This window comes from Lethenteron reissneri, chromosome 58 (assembly GCF_015708825.2).
Source record: "Lethenteron reissneri isolate LAM-NWPU_2019-01 chromosome 58, ASM1570882v1, whole genome shotgun sequence".
Classification (NCBI taxonomy): Eukaryota; Metazoa; Chordata; class Hyperoartia; order Petromyzontiformes; family Petromyzontidae; genus Lethenteron; species Lethenteron reissneri.
In genome coordinates, this window is record NC_083836.1 from 4977955 (window position 1) to 5001274 (window position 23320).

General features: G+C 51.1%; 1 protein-coding gene across 1 annotated transcript in view; it reads left to right on the forward strand.

Annotated features, from left to right (window-relative positions):
* The first annotated feature begins 1189 nt into the window (after window positions 1–1189).
* The window catches only part of LOC133357448 (coiled-coil domain-containing protein 39-like), a 39322-nt gene continuing 17191 nt past the window's right edge, over window positions 1190–23320 (forward strand). The window contains 12 exon segments of the mRNA XM_061575396.1: window positions 1190–1754; window positions 4754–4873; window positions 6995–7141; window positions 8241–8399; window positions 10166–10258; window positions 10701–10829; window positions 13576–13767; window positions 15303–15406; window positions 18400–18532; window positions 20116–20239; window positions 20242–20309; window positions 22435–22599. Coding sequence (XP_061431380.1) covers window positions 1665–1754; window positions 4754–4873; window positions 6995–7141; window positions 8241–8399; window positions 10166–10258; window positions 10701–10829; window positions 13576–13767; window positions 15303–15406; window positions 18400–18532; window positions 20116–20239; window positions 20242–20309; window positions 22435–22599 — 1524 coding nt within the window. The 5' untranslated portion in view covers window positions 1190–1664.

A 23320-nucleotide genomic window follows, 5' to 3' on the forward strand; every position in this document is an offset into this window, starting at 1 on the left:
AATCTGAGTACGACGCTTTGCCAGTAATCACAACGAGCGTCATCAGGCGGAGAGTCAGATTTATGGAGAAATCCTCCTGTTTAGTTACTTGCTGTGGTTTTCACACCTGATGATGATTGCTTGTGTTGCAATCGAAACGTTGTGAGAATTGTATTTTATATTTTATTATTTCCCTTCTACGTGACTTTACCGACAGAACCAAGAAGATGAATCCCTGCAGTCACGAAAGCTTTAAATCGAAATATATATTTCGATTTAAAGCTGGGGGGGGGGGGGTCAGACATTTGTGACGATGTGTGACGAGGGGGGGGGGGGGTGAGAAATGTGACGTCACATCAAAATGCGCAACTTTAAATAAATATAGACAACACGTTCTACTTAATTAAAACGGCTGTTTTAATAATAATAAAATTCTCCTACAACATCAGAGTGCAGCAGCGTCACATTAAATACGCACTACAATGACAATAGTTTAAAGCGATTTGAAGCATGTTTTATTTGGGGGGGGCAGAGCTTTGTGACGTCATATTTGAGGGGGGGGCTGACTTTTTGTGACGTCGTGTCACGAGGGGGGGGGGGTCAAAAATCGTCCAAAATCGCGTGACGTCATTTATGGACGGTCCCTTAGCGAGTAGCAGCACCTATGAAGGCTACCGGCACTGTGGCACACGAGGGGGGGGTGGGTGGCCAGCACCACGCCCGGCCGCCTTTGTCTCCCCTGCGGCGATATTTTACACACCGCACCAGGTACTCATTTGAGGCTGAGTCGACCTAGGGGAGGCCCGGGACCGGTTCGGATATTAGTTGGTGGCCGTGAGCGGGAATCGAACTCGGGGCGCTAACCGCTGCACCACCGCTCCAATTCAAAAGCAGCCGCCATTTTCTCACGAAGTGACGGTGACGTCACCACGGCGCCCGTGCCAGGCTAGGTGCACTTTGAGGCCACGTGAAGTGTCGAAGGCTCGCTGGCAGGTCTCGGGACAAGGTGCAATGGCTGTGCTACCTGGTAGGTGTGCCAAGCCAACTTTCTGTATTTTATCCGCCCGGCGCTCCGCTCGTTGTTGTGAGCGTCGCTCCCCCCCCCCCACCCGCTGGCACCGCCCCCTTCCTTCCCCATCAGCCAATAGCAGTGCGGGACGCACCCCACGTGACCGAGTGGAGAGAGGGTGGGGCGGGGGGCTCTGTCCGTGTCGCCACGGCAACGGGCGTGTACATAGACAAAGGTCCCCCACATAGCCCCGAGCAGACCTTCGGGGCAAGTGCAGCTTAGCAAAGTAAGCAGCACCGATGAAGGCCGTCACTGTGTCACACGAGGGGGGTAGGGTGGCCATCACCACGCCCGGCCGCCTTTGTCTTCCCCAATGGCGATGTTTTACAAGCCGTGCCAGGTAACAGCAGCGCGCTAACCGCTGCACCACCGCTCCCCACCCTATAGCAACACTCCCCCTCACCCAACAGCCAATAGCGGTGGAGGACGCGCGCCACGTGACCGAGTGGGGAGGCGGGGCTCTCGGTGTCGTCAAGGCAACGGCTTGTATACAAATTCGGTCACTCGCTGTTCGCAAACTCTTTGGTTAAATGTTCCTCATTTTTTAACGAGGGAATACAAAACATTTGTTAAAAAACCACATCGCTCGATAAAGAGTGAGGCCCCCGACATCGAGATGAGCGAGTCGGTGCTCGCAGAGCTGCAATGGGACGAGGGGATGGCGATCCCAGTCGCAAACGAGGAAAACAAAGCCTTGGAGATGGAGGTAGGCCCTCGACTTTGCAGCCTGTCATTTGAATTATTTAAAATATATATCTATAGAGTGATGTACCTGTTAACAATGCGTACGGCTTCACCCCGTGTTCTTGTACAGGAGGAAATTTAGTTTTTAGGTCTATGCCGCGTACAGCCGTTTTAATGCGGGGCACAAAAAAAGTGTCTATTTGTCTGTGTCTCTCACTTGTGATGGGAGTTTGTAGGATGAACGTTGGTATTTATAAAGGGGCATGAGGTGATCAATAGGGTCTGAATTGGTCTGTGATAAGGTAGGGCACTGATAAGGGGTTGACAGGTGTGCTACTATACACTACACTATACACTACACTATACGCTACACACTACACTATACACTACACTATACACTACACTACACACTACACTACTATACACTACACTATACACTGCACTATACACTACACTATACACTACACTATACACTACACTATACACTACACTATACACTGCACTTATACACTACACTATACACTACACTATACACTACACTCTACACTACACTGTGCACTACACTATACACTACATTATACACTACACACTACACAATACACTATACACTGCACTTATACACTACACTATACATTTGCACACTGCACTACTATACACTACACTATACACTACACTATACACTACACTATACACTACACTATACACTACACTGCTACATACCTGAATATGAGAATAGGTTTTCCCCTTTTTTATGGCAACGAAACAGCTGTGTCATGATGTTAAAACACCAAACTGAAACCTTTTACAAGGAATTATGTCTGCATTGACCACAATACTTGCGGTCAGAATGCAAACAAAAAACGTCCTCTGGTCTAACACCGTTTGAGACGAGGCTCAAAAGAAAGCTGTCTCTGGTGTGGACCAATCAGTTTCAAAGACAATTCATATATTATCAGAGTCATGTTTTTTGTTTGCATTCTGATCACAAGTATTGTGGTTAATGCAGACGTGATTCCTTGTAAAAGGTTTCAATTTTGTGTTTTAACATCTTAACACCTGTTCTGTTGCCAGAAAAAAGGGGAAAACCCGATTATCATGTTTTGATACTGGCAAAGGAGATCCCATGATGATACTACACACCTGTCAACCCATACGGTTTGCCCGTATTCTTGCACAGGGGAAATGGAGTTGTCAGGTCCGTACAGAGCACAGCCGTTTCAATACAAGGGGGTGTTTCTCACTTGCGATGGGACTTTGTAGGATGAACGTTGCTATTTATAAGGGCACGGGGTGACCGCTAAGGTCTGAATTAGTCTGTAATAAGGTACGATCTACATTTGTAATACATTTCGATTTAAAGCTTTCGTGACTGCAGGGATTCATCTTCTTGGTTCTTTAGGTAAAGTCACGTAGAAGGGAAATAATAAAATAATAAAAATAAAACATAATAAAATGCAATTCTCAGTGTCATTCAGACGCTGTCTTTCCGACAGCCCTGTTCTTCACCTGAGGACGGCTGCTTGCGTTGTGGCCGAAACGTCGTGAGAATTGTATTTTATTGTTTTATTATTTTATTATTTCCCTTCTACGTGACTTTAAGGAAAGAACCAAGAAGAAATACATTTTACAATGTTGCGTTTTTAAGGTGCATTAGAAAGTGACGTTTACGAGATGCATCAGAATCGGAATAATTTATACTGGAGGAGGAATCCGATGAGCTATGAAGCTCTTTTTCGCAGATGTCCAGCAAGGGCACGCCACTCACAACAACATCCTATTTCCCCCAGTAAATAGTTTAGGCGCAGCCATGCAATTGCTTTCTAACGCACACCCGCCGGTGAAAGTAGCCTCCGCTATAGAGGTGCTATAGAAGGTGTTTGGCCTCCTCTTCCACGCTGCCCAATAACTCACACTCTACCCCGAGTACAGTCTGGTATGAATGCAATGAGTGCATTCGTTAACTGAAATTGCCTGGCGTATTTTTGCGCGGATGAGTCAATCGACTCAACGAATGCATCCTTTATCCGCGGGTTATCCAAATGAATGATTGCAGCGCAAGCGGGTTCATAACCTCACATCTGCATTCATCCGTTCGTCAATGAATGCATTCACTCATCGTCTTGGACTACGCGGGGAGTACTCACACTTTACCCCACCACACCAGAGGTCGCAAACGGGTTTTGATTCCTTAACCGTACCCGGCTGCACCAGGGTCGCAAACGGGTACCCGTACCCGTACCCGGCCGTACCCGTACCCTACCCGTACCCGACCGGGTACCCGACCGGGTACGGGTAGCCGGGTATCGGGTACCCGATTGCGACCTCTGGGATGAAGCCGTGTTGCAGGCGCGGGTGGGTTGATTCTAGGAACTTGAATTGTGAGAAGAGACAAGACGTTGGGAAATGAGTGACAAACTGTTACTCACCAGTGACTCACGGTCTACCCGTACCCGTACCCGGCCGCACCAGGGTCGCAAACGGGTACCCGTACCCGGCCGGGTATGGGTAGCCAGGTATCGGGTAGGGTACGGGTATCGGGTACCCGGTTGCGACCTCTGCACCACACTCACAGTACCTGTGGGTCGACTAACCGTGGTGTGCCTGTCTATGCTGCTGGGTGGACAGAGGCGGGGATGTTTAAGAAACGTGCAGCATTGTTTAAACCGCCGTTCCGGGAGATGGAATCGAACCTATAACTTCTGGATTGCAAGTCTACAGGTTTCGCTCGCTCTATGTGCGCGTAATTTTGCGCTGTATATTCGGCCAGCATGTTTTTACCACAAATCCGCTGGACGGGACGTGGTTTGAATTCACTCAGATGCGGCTATGCGGTCGGACGTGAGACTACATGGTGTGCGTGTGTACTGTGTGTGTACTGTGTGTGTACTGTGTGTGTGCTGTGTGTGTACTGTGTGTGCATAACCATCCCCCATAATGATAGGACTGTAATAATGACAACAGTGTTCTTGTGTTGGCGTGGCAGTAATGCTTGGTTCTGTCGGGTTTGTGCTGCTGCTATAGCTGCAGAAGCGACTGCAGGAGAATGTGTCGATGGAAGGGGAGAGGATGGAGCAGGAGGAACGACTTCACGCCATGGTGGAGCATCTCAAGAACGTGAAACAGGAGTTCACCAACACGCAGGTGCTCACTCATTCACTCGGATCACTTACTCGCTCTTTCATTCACTTGTTAACTCACTCCATCACTCAACCACTCAAGTCACTAGCTCATTGACTCACCCACTCATCCCCTCAATGACACCGTCATTCCCCCACATAACACATTCCTGCAGAGGGAGAAACGTTGGGTTGCTCGGTCAATAGCCAGGGTCAACGGCGGCGTGGTGTATTCCACAAATATGCCCGACTGTGAGGGCGGGCACAAGCCGGCGTGAGTAGGTTAAACATTGAGTTTTATAAGGGCACCACGGGGTGACCAGCCCCTCCCCAACCAGCCCCACCCCTCCCACCCCCACCCAGCCCCACCCAGCCCCTCCCAACCCTCCCCTCCCCACCCAGCCCCAACCTATCCACCCAGCCCCTCCCCACCCTCCCCTCCCCACCCAGCCCCTCCCTCCCCACCCAGCCCCTCCCTGCACGACGGACGGACACAATAATCCCCTGTGGGCTGGTGGAACCAGTGGGTTCCTATCAGTATTAATTCACTCACTAACCAAAGCACTATCCCATTCACCCCGTCACTCGCCCACTCACTCGCTCGATATATAATCCTCTCCCTGGCTCACTTGCACGCTCCCTTACTAGCTCCCTCACTCACTCATTCGTAAGCTCAACCACAGACTCACACACTTGCCAAAACCACACTACAGTAGGACGATGGCCCAGCCTTGTCTTTTATTGCTGCTGTGTTCACACAGCACCACGGCTCTCCCTTGTAACATAGCCCGTCACCTGGCGACACGGGATCTTCATCCGTGGAACGGATGAAGCAAACTCAATGATGCGCACAGTTATGACAGGGAGCCGAGTGGAGTCAGAAGGCACTTTCGCCTTCTGACGTCTTCCATCTTGCAGCGCTATATCAAACGCAGCCGGGTTTGCTCGAAAACATCGACGTCATATAAGGCAATCACGTTGTGCTCGTACACAAATGGCTATTTCAGCTTTGCCCTCGCTATCCATTGAGTCGATGAGCCCCACAATAACAGCAGCCGGGGTTCTACAGTTTAGTTTCGATACCTTTCGCCAGACTCGTACAAAGGATACATGTCTGTGGCCCTAAGACACTCATGCCCTGTGGCTTTCTTCTGTAAAATTAGCAGACGTTAGCGCCACATATTCTGGCTGGGAGGCATCCTTTGAATTTCTGTGAGTGCAGCCTTATCTGTATGATAAGCGGCTAATAACAAAGACATTACTCTGAGAGACCAAAAGAGGAACGCGTGGATTGTAGAATACATACGAGGTTAAAGTCTTCATTTTGACGTTAAGAAATTGTCATGATGTGCTCGGGCAAGGCACATCGCTGGAAGTGACGATGGGCGGTGCTGAGAATTGCACCGGAGTGGAAGCAGTAAGAGGGAGTGTGTTCGAGGCGTGTGTTAGTCTCATTCTAAGGCCATACTTAAAGTGCACATAGCCTGGCACAAGTGCTCTGGTGATGTCACCGCCACATAGTGACGAATGGCGGTTGTTGTTGTTGTATTCTCGCTGCGTGTGTGTGTGTGTGTCTCGCTGTAGTGCAGCGGTGAGCGCGCTGCAATGCGAAACCAGCCGGCAGAGCCGAGTTCGATTCCCGCTCACGGCCACCAACACCGAACCAGTGCTGGGCTTCCCCTTAGGTCGACTCAGCCATAAACGAGTATCTGGTGCAATGTGTAAACATCGCCACTAGGGAGGCAAACACAGATGGAGCGTGGTGCTAGCCACCCACCCCCTCGTGTAGCGTGTCATTCTTAACAGCTGCTCGCTAACAGCACTTGCCCCAACAGCCTGTTAAAGGCTATACGGGGATTTTTTCGTCTTTTGGGGGTTCGCGGTTAACACACACTTGTCGACTAGCATAGCAATCCCGGTTCAACTCCAGTCGGTGGCTTCCTTTACCCACAACCAAGCCACGTACCTTGCTGGCCACACCTACCGCTAATCCAATGTGCGCCGGGTCTTCATAGGTGCTCGCTAACAGCACTTGCCCCAACGGTCTGATGAGGCTATCCGGGGGGTGGCGGGTGGGTGGGGGTGGGGGTGGTGGGGGCGGTGGGGGGCGAGCCTTTGTGTTGGCGCGTGTCGCTGGCGCTCGCAGGTGCTGTGCCGCGCGCGGGAGAAGGAGCTGGAGACGGAGTCGCACTTCACGACACTCGCCGAGCGAGAGGACGGGCGCCTCAAGCAGGAGCTGCGTCGACTCGACGCGGAGATGCGCGACGCGAGGGAGCGGCAGAACAACCAGCAGGTGCAAGCTCACACACACACACACGCACACACGCACGCACGTGCGCGCTGGCGTGTGTGCGTGAGCGGTAGTCTAGCGGTTAGCGCGCCGCGTTACGAACCTGGCGACACGGGTTCGATTCCCGCTCACGGCCAACACCAGTGACGATTATCTGAATCGGTCCCGGGTCTCCCCTAGGTTGACTCAGCCTCAAATCAGTACCTGCTGCGGTGTGTAAACATCGCCACTAGGAAGACAAAGGCGGTCGGGCGTGGTGCTGGCCACCCACCCCTCGATGTACCGTTCTGGCCTTCATAGGTGCTCGCTAACAGCACTTGCCCCAACAGTCTGTTAAGGCTATACGGGGGATCTTTGTATCTTTGTACACACGTGTGCGTACGCATACGCGAACACGCTACGATGGCTTGAATAGCCATGCACAGGGCTCGGCAACCAGCGTCTCCAGAGCCGCGTGTGGTTGATTACCGTCGGCATAATAATTATTTTATTCTAGACTTGAAGCTTTCGTGACTGCAAGGAATCATATTCTTAGGTGTTTTCAGTAAAGTCACGTAGGTAAAACATCAAAATTAATAAAAATAATAAAATAAAAATAAAGATCACGACGTTTCGGAGGCAACACAAGTCTCCGTCATCAGGTGGGACAGTCACAGCCAGATTAGCTGCATCAAGTGAGGCCTACACTTGATGCAGCTGATCTGGCTGTGACTGTCACACCTGATGACGGAGACTTGTGTTGCCTCCGAAACGTCGTGATCTTTATTTTTATTTTATTATTTTTATTAATTTTGATGTTTTACCTACGTGACTTTACCGAAAACACCTAAGAATAAAATTATTTTATTCTGCTGACGATAATGTTATTGACGATGATGACGACGATGAAGGAATTGACGATGATTATGATGATGACAACGATCATGAAGGCAGTGACCATGATGGAGGCAATGACGATGATGGAAGTATCGGCGATGATGAAGGCAATGACAATGATGACGACGATGAAGGCATTTCAAATTACGACGACGACGACGATGAAGGGGATGACCGCGACAGCCGCGACGATGACAACTTTTGGCGGTGCTGGTGGCGGCCGCAGAACGAGCTGTTCCGGGCGACGCGCCGGCTGGAGGAGAAGCGAGCGGAGCTGCGCTGGGACGAGCTGGCGCTCGACGCGTGGCTGGAAGAGGCGGCGCGCAGAGACGAGGACATCGAGGCGCTGCAGAGATACGCACGGCTCGACGAGGGCAAGATCCGGGTGAGGATCGCTCGCCCGCCCACCAGCCTACACGCTTACTCGTCCACTCGCTCACTCGCCTACACACTTACTCGCTCACTCGCTCACTCGCTTGCTCACTCACCTACACACTCACCTACACGCTTACTCGCACGCTCGCTCGCTCGCTCACCTACACGCTTACTTGTCCATTTGCTCACTCGCTCGCTCACTCACCTACACACTTGCTCGCTCGCTCACTCGCCCACCCACTCACCTACACGCTTACTCGCTCGCTCACTCGCCCACCCACTCACCTACACGCTTACTCATTCACTCGCTCACCCACCCACTCACCTACACGCTTACTTGTCCTATGCTCACTCACTCGCTCACTCGCTCACTCACCTACATGCTTACTCGTCCACTTGCTCGCTCGCTCACTCGCCTACACACTTACTCGTCTACTCGCTCACTCACCCACTAACTCACCTACACACTTACTCGTCCACTCGCTCACTCACCCACTAACTCACCTACACACTTACTCGTCCACTCGCTCACTCACCCACTAACTCACCTACACACTTACTCGTCCACTCGCTCACTCACCCACTAACTCACCTACACACTTACTCGTCCACTCGCTCGCTCACTCACCTACACACTTACTCGCACACTCGCTCACCCGCCCACTCACCTACACGCTTACGCGTCCACTCGCTCGCTCACTCACCCACCCACTCACTCGCTCGCTCACTCACCTACCCACTCACCTACACGCTTACTCGTCTCACACGCTCGCTCACACACTCACCTAAACGCTTACTCGTCTCACACGCTCGCTCACACACTCACTTACACACTTACTCGTCCACTCGCTCACTCGCTCGCTCACTCACTCACCTACACACTTACTCATCCACTCGCTCACTCACTCACCTACACAATTACTCACTCGCTCGCTCACTCACTCACCTACACACTTACTCACTCGCTCACTCACACACTCACCTACATGCTTACTCGTCCACTTGCTCGCTCGCTAACTCACTCACCCGCCCACTCACCTACATGCTTACTAATCCCACTCACTCGCTCACAGACTCACCTACACGCTTACTCGTCCGCTCGCTCGCTCCCACACTCACTTGTTCACACGCTTATCTCCATGCTTACTCGTCCACCCGCTCGGTTACCGACCCACCTACCCACTCACTCACCTACACGCTTACCTCCACGCTTACTCATCCACTTGCTCACTCACCCACTCACCTACACACTTACTCATCCACTCACTCGCTCCCTCACTCACTCACTGCACTCGCTCGCCCGCCCACCCACTCACCTACACGCTTACTCATCCACTCACTCGCTCCCTCACTCACTGCACTCGCTCGCTCGCCTGCCCACCCACCCACCCACACGCTTACTCATCCACTCACTCACTCACTGCACTCACTCTCCCGCCCACCCACTCACCTTCACGCTTACTCATCCACTCACTCACTCGCTCCCTCACTCACTGCACTCGCTCGCCCGCCACCCGCTCACCTACACGCTTACTCATCCATTCACTCGCTCACACACTCACCCACGCACACACACTCACCCACGCACACACAGTCACACACCCACTCACGCACGCGCCCACTTAAGAATGAATATGCTGCCACCATTGATGCTGATGATACATTTTCTGCCACTTGATGATAATGGTACTTTTGCTGCTGATGATGCTGATGATGCTGATGATGCTGCTGGTGGCTTCACTGCTGTGCCTCTGCGCATCATGACACGTGGTGCAGGAGCTGATGTTGAGACTGGACCGGCTCACGGATGAGGAGTCTCAAAAGAAACGATCCCTCGAGAATGAAGTCACGGAGACTGTGATGACGCAGGTGACTCTCCAAACACAACTTTGTGCGTGCGTGCGTGTGTGAGAGTGTGGGTGTGTGTGAGAGTGTGTGAGAGTGTGTGTGTGAGAGTGTGTGTGTGAGAGTGTGTGTGTGAGAGTGTGTGTGTGAGAGTGTGGGTGTGTGTGAGAGTGTGTGTGTGCGTGTGTGCGTGTGTGTGTGTGTGCGTGTGTGTGTGTGCATGTGTGTGTGCGTGTGTGTGTGTGCGTGTGTGTGTGTGAGAGGAGAGTGTGTGTGCATGTGTGTGAGAGTGTGTGTGTCAGTCTGTGTGTGAGCTCTACGAAGTGGCTCATCGTGTGGACATCCAAAGCAGCAAATATAAAATACCACCAGCGGTGGCTTTGCTCTCGCGCTGCCTGCTACTGCGTCCGGGGCTCCGGCTGACGGAGGTTTCTTTTCTTCATCTTCCCCGTTTTGCCTCCTGCAGGTGGAGCTGGACAAGGCCGCGGAAGAGTTCCGCCAGGCCCATCGGGAGCGGCAGCAGCTGCTTCAGCAGTGGGAGGAGACGATTCAGCAGATGCAGCGGAGAGACCGGGACGTCGAGCGCTGTGCGCTGGTGCGCGCCGCCCTCCGTCACCTTACCCCACTCGCTCGCTCGCTCGTTCGCTTGATCGATTGATCGCTCGCTCGTTCGCTCGCCCGATCGATCGATCGCTCGCTCGCTCGATCGCGTTCCCCCGGTGATGGTGATAGGCCAGCGTCTACGCGCATGTGGTTTAAACACAAAGACAAAGGTCACCTATGTAGCCTTGAACAGGTACCTATGGGGGGAGCGGTGGTGCCGTTCGCGGCGCTACACAACCAGGCGACCCAAAGTTCGGTTCTAGCTCATGACCAGTCAAACAGCCAACGCCAGTGACGATTATGTGAACCGGTCTTGGGCGTCACCTAGGTCGACTCAGCCTTAAATGAATACCTGGTGCGTTGCGTAATCATCAGCACTGGGGAGACAAAGGCGGCCGGGCGTAGTACTGGTCAACCACCCCCTCATGTGCCATGTCGGCCTTCATAGGTGCTCGCAGTTGACAAACCGATATCTGCACACTTACACGTAAACATACACAAGTGTGCGTGTCAGTGGACATGTCACATCCAGCAGGGAAGGGGCGATTGGTGTGAGAGCAGTGGATTGGTACAAATCTGGCCGTACTTCCCACAATGCCCAAGTGAAAAGCCACTTTGCGATTATAGTGACATCCATAATAAAGTTTTATTTGGGTTAGATCGCGTATGTATAAATTTGTCTTTAGATTTAAAGCTTTCGTGACTGCAGGGATTCATCTTCTTGGTTCTTTCGGTAAAGTCACGTAGAAGGGAAATAATAAAATAATAAAAATAAAACATTAAATCAAATTTCCATTTAAAGCTGTCGTGACTGCAGGGATTCATATTCTTGGTTCTTTGGGTAAAGTCACGTAGAAGGGAAATAATAAAATAATAAAAATTAAACAATACAATTCTCACGACGTTTCGATTGCAACACAAGCATTCATCATTGGAAGGATGTGATAAACCATTTCGGGTCTTGATTGATTGTGTTCACGTTTACGGTGACTTTCAGACCGCGTTCCATTCTCATTCTCTCCCCCCTCCTCTGTTCCGAGCATCGATGGAACCGGTCCGTCTGAACAATGCCAGTCGCTGTCCGTGTTGCTGACGTTAAAAAAAAACGCCACTTTTTTCAAAAATTATCTTGCCGTGGTTTTCACACCTGATGATGATTGCTTGTATACTGTTAGGTTTTTTCGGTAAAGTCACGTAGGTAAAACAATGCAATTAAAAGTTTATAAAAGTTATAATGGAAATAAAATAAAATAATAAATCACGACGTTTCGGAGGCAACACAAGTCTCCGTCATCAGGTGGGACCGTCACAGCTAAAATTACTGCATCAATGCAGTAATACGTGACTTTACCGAAAAAACCTAACAATATGAATCCTTGCAGTCACGAAAGCTTCAAATCTAGAATGATTGCTTGTGCTGCAATCGAAACGTCGTGAGAATTGTATTGTTTTATTTTTATTATTTTATTATTTCCCTTCTACGTGACGACTTTAGCGAAAGAACCAAGAATATAAATGTGTCGTAACCCTCTACCACCCGACACAGCCAATTAGTCAGGGATTTGGCAAATCGCCCGATGATGATGCTGGATGTAATTACAAGCGCAACGTCGTACTACTCAAATTGTAAATGTCGTGGATTTACTCTCCAACACACCGGTGGGCTGAAATAGTCAACTAAATGGACTTTTGTTTACGTGGCAAATCTCTTACTGATTGGATGTGTCGGGTGGTGGAGGGTTACGACACAACATTTATAATAAAAATAAAACAATAAAATAATTCTCACGACGTTTTGGCCACAACGCAAGCAGCCGCCCTCAGGTGAAGAACAGGTCTGTCGGAAAGACAGCGTCATTCAGACACTGTCTTTCCGACAGACCTTCACCGGAGGACGGCTGCTTGCGTTGTGGCCGAAACGTCGTGAGAATTATTTTATTATGTTTTATTTTTATTATTTAAATTATTTCCCTTCTACGTGACTTTCACGAAAGAACCAAGAAGATGAATCCCTGCAGTCACGAAAGCTTTAAATCGAAATACAACATTTATACTTGTGCGATCGAACCCAAAAAAACCTTTATTATTAATAATATTGGTTGCGAAAACCCACTACGTTATAGTCACATCGCCCACATGTCTAGACTTTGTCCACTGCCCCTGATGAATCCCCTTCTAATGCTGCTAGACGTCATTACCCACTCTGCTTCTACTTATTCCACTGCTTCTGCTGTTTCTTTTTTGGCTCCTGCCAATGCTGCTGCCGCTACTGTTTCCCCTCCTTCCACCGCTCCTGCTGTTTACTGCTTCCGCTCCTCTGCTGCACCTGCGTCTTCCCCTATCACCGCCGCTTCCACCGATGTTATACAACCGCTGATTACGCTTATCCTCCTGCTGCTACTGTCTGCTACCGCTGCTTCCGCATTGCCGCTGCTGTTTTTTCTTTTATTCCTTCCCCTGCTCCCCCCTGTCTCTTCTGCTTCTGTTGAATCTTTATTTTAAAAAATGTTTCCGCTCCTTCATCTTTTGCTTCTGATGCTCCCTGTGCTCCTACGTCCGCCCCCTGCTGATTTTGCCACTTCTCCTCTCCTCTCTCTCTTCCACTCCCACCGCTCCTGTCCCACTACTCCTGTCCCTCTCCTCCTGTCCCACCACCCCCGCCTCTCATCCTGCCGCCACCGCTACCACGCGGCACGCTGCGACCCCCCCCCCCCCCGCTCTGCCCTCGCGCCACCCAGGACCTGGCGGAGGCGCGTCAGGAGCAGCGCGGACGCAAGGAGCTGCTGCGACAGAAGCGCGAGTTCCTAGAACGCGAGGCGGAGAACAACGCGGAGCTAGAGAGGCGCACGGCGGGCAGCGAGCGCCTCGCCGCAAAGCTGCGCCGGGCACTGCTGCAACTGGACGGCGCGCGGGAGCAGCTGCACGACCAGGTGCGGCGGACACGGCGGGGAGGGCGGGCACGTGACGCCGTCGCATTAAAACTAACGATAGCGTGTTGAAGAATCGCAGTGACAAGACTAACGACGTGTGTAATGCGAGCGTAAACGGGGTTCGCTGCTGGGCTCTGGCCCAATCATACGGGCCGGGGTATTGGGGGGCGGAGCCCGGTATGGGGGGCGTGTGGGAGGGCCCGCCGTTCACCTCGGGTCCAATCGGAAGCGAGGTGAACGGGGGTGGAGCCAGCGGGGCGCTAAGGGAAGGCCGGATCTGACGGTCCGGAAGGGGAGGAGACAGGATCACGTGGTGAAGGGGATATAGGTGGGAGCCCGGAAGCGCTCCGGGTCAGTTGGGAGAGTCACGAAGCTGGACCACGTTGGGTAGCCGGAGGGGATCCGCGCCATCAGCCACGTGGCTGCAGGAGCTTCGGCACGCCGTGGGCCAGCGGTGTGCGGAGTGGGGGAGCGGAGGAGCTGACGAGTGAGCGCGTGCGGGGCGCGCGTGAGGAGACGCTGGCCCGCTGTCGGGACCAGCGGGGTGCGAGCAAGAAGCTAAACAAAGAGCAACGGAAATCAGCAGTGTGTGTGACGAAGTCCTTCATTACATATATATATACTATTGAAACGAATTAAAATAAAATCTTGATTTGAAGCAGGAATCCATACTCTTTGGTTCTTTCGGTAAAGTCACGTAGGTAGAAAAATTTAAGATCGCGACGTTTCGATGGCAACACAAGCAAGGAAAAACTGCTGCTTTTTTAAATCCTTTATATTAAGTTCGCTTACTTGCTTGCGTGCTTGCTTGCTTTCTTACGACCGTGCAAATCTTTCGGTCGTTTTTTAACACACTTCCCGTGATCCAATCGAGCTGACATTTTCCACACAGACTCGTTGTGCGTGACAATTAATTTTCGTGAAAAATTTTTCAAAAATGTTACACTGTTTAGGGAATTTTTTTTTCAATATTTAATTACCAATTGCTTAATGCTGGCAGACAATCATCTGACCCATAGGTAGCAGCCATCTCAAGCCAGAGGACGAGAGGACTCTAGCCGCCACGCATATAAAGGATTTAGAGTGAAAAACTTTGTTTTTACGGGTTTACTTGTTTCTTGCTGTGGTTGTCCCACCTGATGACCATTTGCTTGTGTTGCGTTCGAAACGTCGTGATCTATTATTTTTCTACTGAAAGAACCAAAGAGTATGAATTAAAATAACATTGTGTGTATTGTGCGTGTGTGAATGGAGTAGTGTAGTGCTTTAGCGCGCTGCCCTACGAACCCGGCCACCCAATTTTGATTCCCGCTCACGACCACCAACACCGGTGAAGATTACCTGAACCGTTCCTGGGCCTCCCCTAGTTCGACCCAGCCTCAAATGAGTACCTGGTGCGATGTGGTGCTGGTCACCCACCCGCTCGTGTGCCGTGCCGGCCTTCATTAACAGCACTTGCCTCAACCGCCCGTTAATGGTACATGGGGTGGTGGGGGATATCTGTCTCTCGTCTGTGTCTTGTGCTTGGTGTGCAGCTGGAGACCCTGAAGGGCACGGTGGAGCGCACGGCCACTGAGCTGGAGAACGCCCGGGCACAGGTGTCGAACCTAGGCAAGGAGGTGCAGGACAAGACGAACCGGTGGGCGCAAACTACGGCACCACCCACGGCACACGATCGCTGCATGCTTCATATTTGTCTCACGTTATTGATGGATTCAGAGTGCTGGCATGGTATCATGCACCACGCTCTGTGCTGGGCAGTCAACTAAAAACTATGTTTTATGTTACTAGGTAAGGCCCACTGGGCTGTACAGTGTTTTTGTTTTGACGCGACCTGGCTAACACAAATGATAGCTCAACGATGTGGCTTATCGTCGTGTGGAAATGTATAGCAGCAGCAACAATACTCTGAACGCATGATGTGGATTCTAAATGTGTGGGAAAAAACCCGGGGGGGGACCGGAGAAAAAATCCACGTGACCATGGGGAGAGAAACATGCAAATTCCAAATATGTAGGAGTCAGGGTCAAGATCGAAGCCACAACCTCCTGTATACCTGGTGAGGTAGTGAACATCTCGCCACGGTGACTAGATGTTGTTTTAGTGTACACCGTGTGCTGTACGGTGTTATACGATACACCGTGCGCTGCTCTGTATGGTGCTATAGATCGTGATGATGATGTTGGTGGGGGTGGTGGAGGGGGATGATCGGTTGAGGGGCCCTCTCAAGAGTAACGCGTCGAGCGAGACCACCGCTTCGAGTGTGTTGGGGCGATGAAATATCGAATCCGCACCATTTGCAGGCGGACCGCGCACTCCTTGGCCAACGCAGAGATGAGAATCCTCGCAGCGTCAAACCGCGTACGGCCGAAAATTCGCACTCCGTGTTCCCTGGAAAATGTACCTCGATAAGTAAAATCGTGCACAGCTGAAGCATGCCTTCGATTAAACAGCCTTGGGTAAGGTGTGACCGACTTTGACGGCCGATACCTGGATCGTGAAATGGCACAATAATGTTGGTGTTGGTCTCAGGACACATGAGAACGAACACTTGCACAAGCGCGAACAGCAGTTTTCGTCCGGGCTGATGCCACGTAAAAAATCCCCCAACTTGGAATTAAAAATTAAAAAATTTACCCGTAAAAACAAAGATTTTCACTATAAATCCTTTATATGCGTGGCATCGGTTTTATTTTATTATTCATTTCTGTTTTTCTTGAGTAAGAGTTTCATTTTTATCATATTGGTATTTTAAATTAAATATGAAAAAATTTTTTCCCTAAAAAGTGGAAAATTTTGGAAAAACATTTTTCACGAAAATAAATTGTCACGCACAACGAGTCTGTGTGCAAAATGTCAGCTCGATTGGATCACGGGAAGTGGGTTAAAAAACGACCGAAAGAATTGCACGGTTGTAAGCGCGCAAGCAAGCAAGTGAACTTAATATAAAGGATTTAAAAACGGTGTAAACTCCACCAACAGATGGCTCTGTAGAATACTATTGGGCTCAAAGCAGGTCATATTTTTTGGTCACAGCTTTCGAGCGAGATCAGGGTACCCGTTCACATTCACCAGAAGTAATCACAACGTTTGGTGAATTGGCTACGGTTGCTCAAGGCTGTACGCTCGATTCTGTCTGTCGGATGCTGTGCACTGTGGTGATTGTATGCTCTGAGCCAGCAACGAAAATAACAAGAACAGACAATGTTTTTTCTAATTCGATCAAAAAAACTGAATGAGCCGCAATGCATGTGAATACGAGGCGGTCCTGAATAAATAACGTCATGAAGCAGTCCGTAAAGAGGTCGAGAGGAGGTCATCGGTTCTCTCCCGACCCCGACGCCTGTATATTTGGAGTTTGCATGTCTCTGTCTCTCTCTGTGTCTTTTATCTCCGGTTGCCACGGTCTTTCACTCCACGTTTATAATCAACTTGCGTTCAGAGTGTTCGGCCGCGACACATTCCCACGCGACGACGATAGGCCGCTTCCGTTGGGCTGCTACGGTTTGCGGCCTAGGTAGCTTGCGAAAAAAAGCCACACAGATGCCAAAATAAAAATACAAAAATCTATTTAGCACGCGGCTCCTGAGCCGCAGGTTTTCGACCCCTGCTCCAAGCTGTTCGATCTGCACGAATTTCTTCATTGCAAGGCCCGCGGGCCAATAGCGGCCCCTGATGGCCTTTAGCGCGGCCTCTGACGTGTGGCCCCCGACAATGCACAACACGTGATGACCCCCCCATCGTGCTGTCAAACCCTATGGCGGCCCTCACACTGATGTCTTATCGGCGGAAATGTGGCCCCCCCCCCCTCTGAAAATGAGTGAAGAAGACTTCCATAGATTCGTGCAGAGACCCATAGACTCGTGTAGATACCCTTAGATCAGTGGTCTGGATTGCAGGGCCTGCGGGCCACTGGCGGCCCCTGGTGGCCTTTGGCGTGGCCCCTGATGTGCCGCCCCCGACAATACACAAATGCGACAATGCTCCCCATCACCATCATCATCATCAAAGTGCTGTCAATTCCAATGTTTTCAGAGGCGTGGTGGTAGCCCTCACACCGATGATGTCTTATCGGCGAAAGTGCCCCCCCCGAAAATGAGTGAAGATCACTGCTCTAGAGGGTCTCCTGTAGAGGAGCTCTTCTAGACGAGACCCTCTAGAGGAATGTAGTCTACAGCCTCCGCCTCTCTCCTCTTACCGCCCGATGCACGAACGAGCGGTGGATCCGTTGACTCGGCAGGCAGCAGCTACAACGCCAGGTGCCGGGGGGGTGGGGGAGGGTGGGGGAGCCCCAATGCCATGGCCGCAACTTTGGGCCCCGTCTCGTTATTGGTCACGGGGCGAGAGGTCGGGATGGGTTCCCTGCACTCTCGGGCAAAGATTCTGATTCCGTGACAGCAGCAGCAGGAGTTAGGGTGGGAGAGGGTCGGTGAGGGTGGGACGGGAGGGCGGGGTGGCTGCTGTACGGAGTCCTCTAGCAGACAGGGTCAGGGTGCGCTGCTGTGCCAAGCCCTGTAGTTCAGGGCTTGAGACAGCAGGAGTCGGGATGGAGCGGACGGTAACGGGAGGGGGGGCTGCGGTGCGCATGCCGTGCGCTGCATGGGGTGTGCTGTACGCCGTGTGCCCGCGCAGGCTGCGTGCGCTGGAGGGCGAGCGGGAGTCGCTGCGTGAGCGGCTCAAGTCGAGTCAGGAGACGGCGCTGAGCGCGGAGGAACGGGCGCTGCGCATGGACGCGATGTTCGCTCAGGAGCAGCAGCGCATCAAGGTGTCGCGGAAACACATCGCGCGGACGTGCACGCATACACGCACCCGGACACACGTGCGCACAGATACACGCGGATATGCACACGTGCAGATATAGACAAATACACACGCGCGCATACAAATGTACACAAATACACATATACACAAATGTAAATGAATATGTCACGAATATACAAATATATGCGGATACACACGCATGCAAATGTACACGTATACATGCATACATATACGAGAGCACACAATACAAATTTAAATGTTATACAACTAAATCAACAACAACAGTCGCCGTTCACCACGAAGTGTCAGTGACGTCACCACGGCACTTGTGCCAGGCCAGGTGCACTTTGAGGCCACTTGAGGTGTCGAAGGCTGCCTGCGGGCAGGACGACACGGGACAGACCCAAGTGTTATGGGTTGACCGACGTGCCAGGCTAGGTGCAGGAGATCACCACGGCACACGCCCAGGTGTTACGGTTGACTGACTGAGATGCCTCTTCTTGGTTCTTTCGGTAAAGTCACGTAGAAGGGAAGTAATAAAATAAAAAAAATAAAAATAAAATAATTCTCACAACGTTTCGGCTACAACGCAAGCAACCTGAAGACGGCTGCTTGCTTTGTAGCCGAAACGTCGTGAGAATTATTTTATTTTTATTATTTTATTACTTCCCTTCTACGTGACTTTACCGAAAGAACCAAGAAGATGAATCCCTGCAGTCACGAAAGCTTTAAATCGAAATTTGACTGAGATGTGCCACCAATTGCCGCCAGGGGCTCTGCTCGTTGTTGCCAGCGTCGCTCCTCTTCCCCCAGTTGTTGTTGGGAGGGCACCTGCTATCAGTGGCCCTGTAGCGTCCTAAACGATCCTCCTCCATACGTACACAGGCAAAGATGAAGATCCCCCCGATACCCTTGAACAGACTTTCAGCGCAAGTGCTGTTTCACGAGCGCCCTTGAAGACCGGCACGGCACACGAGGGGGTCGGTTCGGCCAGCACCACGCTCGTGCATCCTGTGTGCCGCTGTGTGAACGTAACGAAATCCTGTGATGGTGCCGCTCTTGTTTGCGCTACGTTGCACCCAATGTCCTGCTTCTCAGCCGTTGTCAATTTCACCGATACAGCGATTTATTGTGAAAATTCCGTCACATTTCCTATGATTGCTTTTTCATTGCTTTCATGGCTTTATTTTAGTGATTTAGAAAAGTGTATTGGTTTAGCCATGTTTGTTTGTTGTAGTACAGAGTTAGACTGATGGCCTTAATCTAAGTTGTCTTATGGTTGTTGTTGTTGTTGTTTGACTTGCATCCCACTGGGATTTTTGCACAATATTTGCTGTTTTTCTTGGATTTTCTGTTTGCACTTAGTCACATATTCACTTTAAGATGTTTTTGTTCATGTTTTAGTTTTTGTTTGTTACGGTTGCACCCGATTCAAGAACCGAATACCTAAGAAATTAACTTGAACTTGAACTGGTGTAGCCACGGAGCACAACAACACAACCCTTCCCTCCAGCTCTTCTCACTCCGCCACCTCAAGTCCTCTTCCCCCCCCCACCCCTCCTCCACATCCTCCTCGTCTCTGCGTAGGAGCTGGAACAGACTCTGGCGCAGGTGAAGAACCAGAAGTTTGCGCGGGAGCAGCAGCTGCAGGAGGGCAGGGTGCGCGAGCGGCAGGCCGAAGTGGCGATGGCCGGGGCGAGGGCCTCGATGGCCGCCTCGGCAGCAGACTCCAGCGCCTCGACGCGGACGCCATCAAGCAGAGCAACGTCATCTACAGCCAGGTGGGACGACCACGCGGGAGACACGCCTGGAGACGCGCGGGGAGACGCGCGGGGGAGACGCGGGGAGACATGGGGAGATGTGGGCGAGGACGCGGGGATGATGCGGGGAGACACCGCCCTGGAGACACGCGGGGAGGAGATGCGGGGAGATGCGGGGAGACGCACGCCTGGATGCGACGCGTGCGAGACGCGGGGAGACACAGGGGAGATGTGGGGAGACCGCAGGGAGGACGTGGCTACGCTACGGGGAGATGCAGAGATGCACGCCTGGAGACACGCGGGGATGATGTGGGGAGGAATGGCAGGGAGGTATCCAGACACCGTGAGATGCGGGGACATGCGGGGCAGACACGGGGAGATGTGGGGAGGACACGGGGAGATTTGGGCGAGCAGGGAGCGTGGCCTACGTTACGGGGAGACGCAGAGATGCAAGCCTGGCACATAAGGGCAGGTGCCCAGACAATGGTTGAGACCAGGGGACACAAGGTGAGACGGGTGATACAGGTGAGATTTGGGGACACGTGGGGAGATATGTAGAAAGACAATGCCTGGAGACACGCGGGCAGGTGCCCAGAAACTGGTGAGACGGGGAGATGCGGGTGCGATGTGGGAAATGGGAGAGACGCAAGGGTGATACGGGGACATATGGGGGTGGGGTGGGGGGGCACAGGGACACACTGTGGCAGAAGCGAGACACCGGGAGACACGGAGAGGCACGGGGGACACGTGGAACACGTGGGGACACGGGGGAGATGCAAGCGGTGCACAGGAAAACCTCAGGAAATAAAAAATTCATAAACAAATCATTAAATAGCCCCAAAACAAAAGAGGCACAAACAACAACAACAACAACCAAACAGAGACGTTAGTCCATTCAGTCTCAACATCCTAGAATACAGTCCGCACCTCCAATAAGCACGGTTGGCTACGTACGGTGCGACAGAAGTTCAACATATACACACACGCACATACAACTTCTCACGATGAGGTAGTGCCATAAATTACGACTAATGTCGACCAATCGGGTCAAAAACGTGGTCAATCTGACGCGATCGTCCCAGCGTGCCACGCGTCGCTGTGTTCGCGCACAGGCGAGACGCCGGGAGACACGGAAGAAAGAAGGGAGGCACGGGCGACACGTGGGGACTCAAGCGAGATGCAGGGGACACACGGGGGGATTTTGTAAAAAAAATAATAAACAAATCAAGAAATAGCACCGAAAGAAAAGCACAAAAAACAAGTCATCACAGCGGAGAAGTTAGTTGATTAAGTCTCAACATCCCAGAATGCAGTTCGCACCCTACGATCAGCACGGTTGTCTGCGTATGGTGCGAAAGAAGTTCAACACATACAACGTCTCACACAGGCTAGGAAACCTTCACAGGAGGGATGATGATAATTGTTTTTTTACCCTTTTATCTGGCAACAAAACTGACACCTTTTTTACGAGGAGTCATGTTTGCATAGACCACAATACCTGCAGTCGTAATGCAAACAAAAAACATGACTGTGATAATGTATGCACTGTCCTTGAAGTTGATTGGTCCACACCCGAGACAGCTTTCCTTAGAGCCTAGTCTCACATGGGTTGGACCAGATGACGCCAAAAGGCGCACAACTCAAAGACAATGCACCATCAGAGTTTTACTGGCAAATGAGGTACCAATGGTGTAAATGCTTACCGCGAGCTCTCATACTCTGATGGTGCATTGTCTTTGAGTTGTGCGCCTTTTGGCGTCATCTGGTCCAACCCATGTGAGACTAGGCTCTAAGGAAAGCTGTCTCGGGTGTGGACCAATCAACCTCAAGGACCATGTGAGACTAGGTTCTAAGGAAAGCTTTACATTATGACTGCAGGTATTGTGGTCTATGCAAACATGACTCCTCGTAAAAAAGGTGTCAGTTTTGTTGCCAGATAAGAGGGTAAAAAACAATTATCATATTTTTTACTGCCAAATGAGGTTCCAATGGTGTAAAGGAGGGATGATGATGAGGCAGTGCCAGAAAGCTAACAATTTAGACCAATCGGCTACAAGTATCCAAATAAATAAAACGCAATCAATTTCGCACAATGATCACAGCGTGCGCGCATCGCCGCCGCGTTCGCGCCGCCCGCGTTTTGCAGGACTTCCAGCTGGCGCAGCTGGAGCGCCGCCTCGCCCAGCTGCAGGGGGACATCTCCAACGAGGAGAAGGAGCAGCTGGAGGCTCAGGTGGCGAAGCTCAAGGCCCAGCTGAGCGAGAGGAATGACACGCACGCGCTGCTGAGCGCACAGCTCCGCAGGGTACAGGTAAAGCCTTTGAGGTCGTCGTCATCATCAGCCATGTGCCGCGCTGCATACTTTAAACGCGTGATGTTGATCCAAGTGCGGAGGGGAAAACCGGAGGGCCCGGAGAAAAATCCACATGACCACGGGGAGAGAGGAACACGCAAAGGATACAACATGCTTCTTGGTTCTTTCTGTAAAGTCACGTAGAAGGGAAATAATTAAATAATAATAATAAAACATTTAATAATTCTCACGACGTTTCGGCCACAACGCAGCGTCTGAATTTTCATTCAGATGAATTTTCATTCAGACGCTGTCTTTCCGACAGACCTGTTCTTCACCTGAGGACGGCTGCTTGCGTTGTGGCCGAAACGTCGTGAGAATTATTTTGTTATGTTTTATTTTATTATTTTATTATTTCCCTTCTACGTGACTTTACCGAAAGAACCAACAAGATGAATCCCTGCAGTCGCGAAAGCTTTTAATCAAAATTTATACAACATGCGTCGGGGTCAGGATCAAATCCACGACCCCCTGCATACCGGGCGAGAGAGTTAACATCTCCTAGCCACAGTGGCACTAGACCCAGGGCTAGAAACCCAGAATAATAATTAAAATTAATCAAAGTAAAATAAAATAAAAATCACGACGTTTCGGAGGCAACACAAGCTTCCGTCTTCAGGTGGAACCGTCACAGCACGATTGCTGTATCACTTGATACACTTGATACAGCTATCGTGCT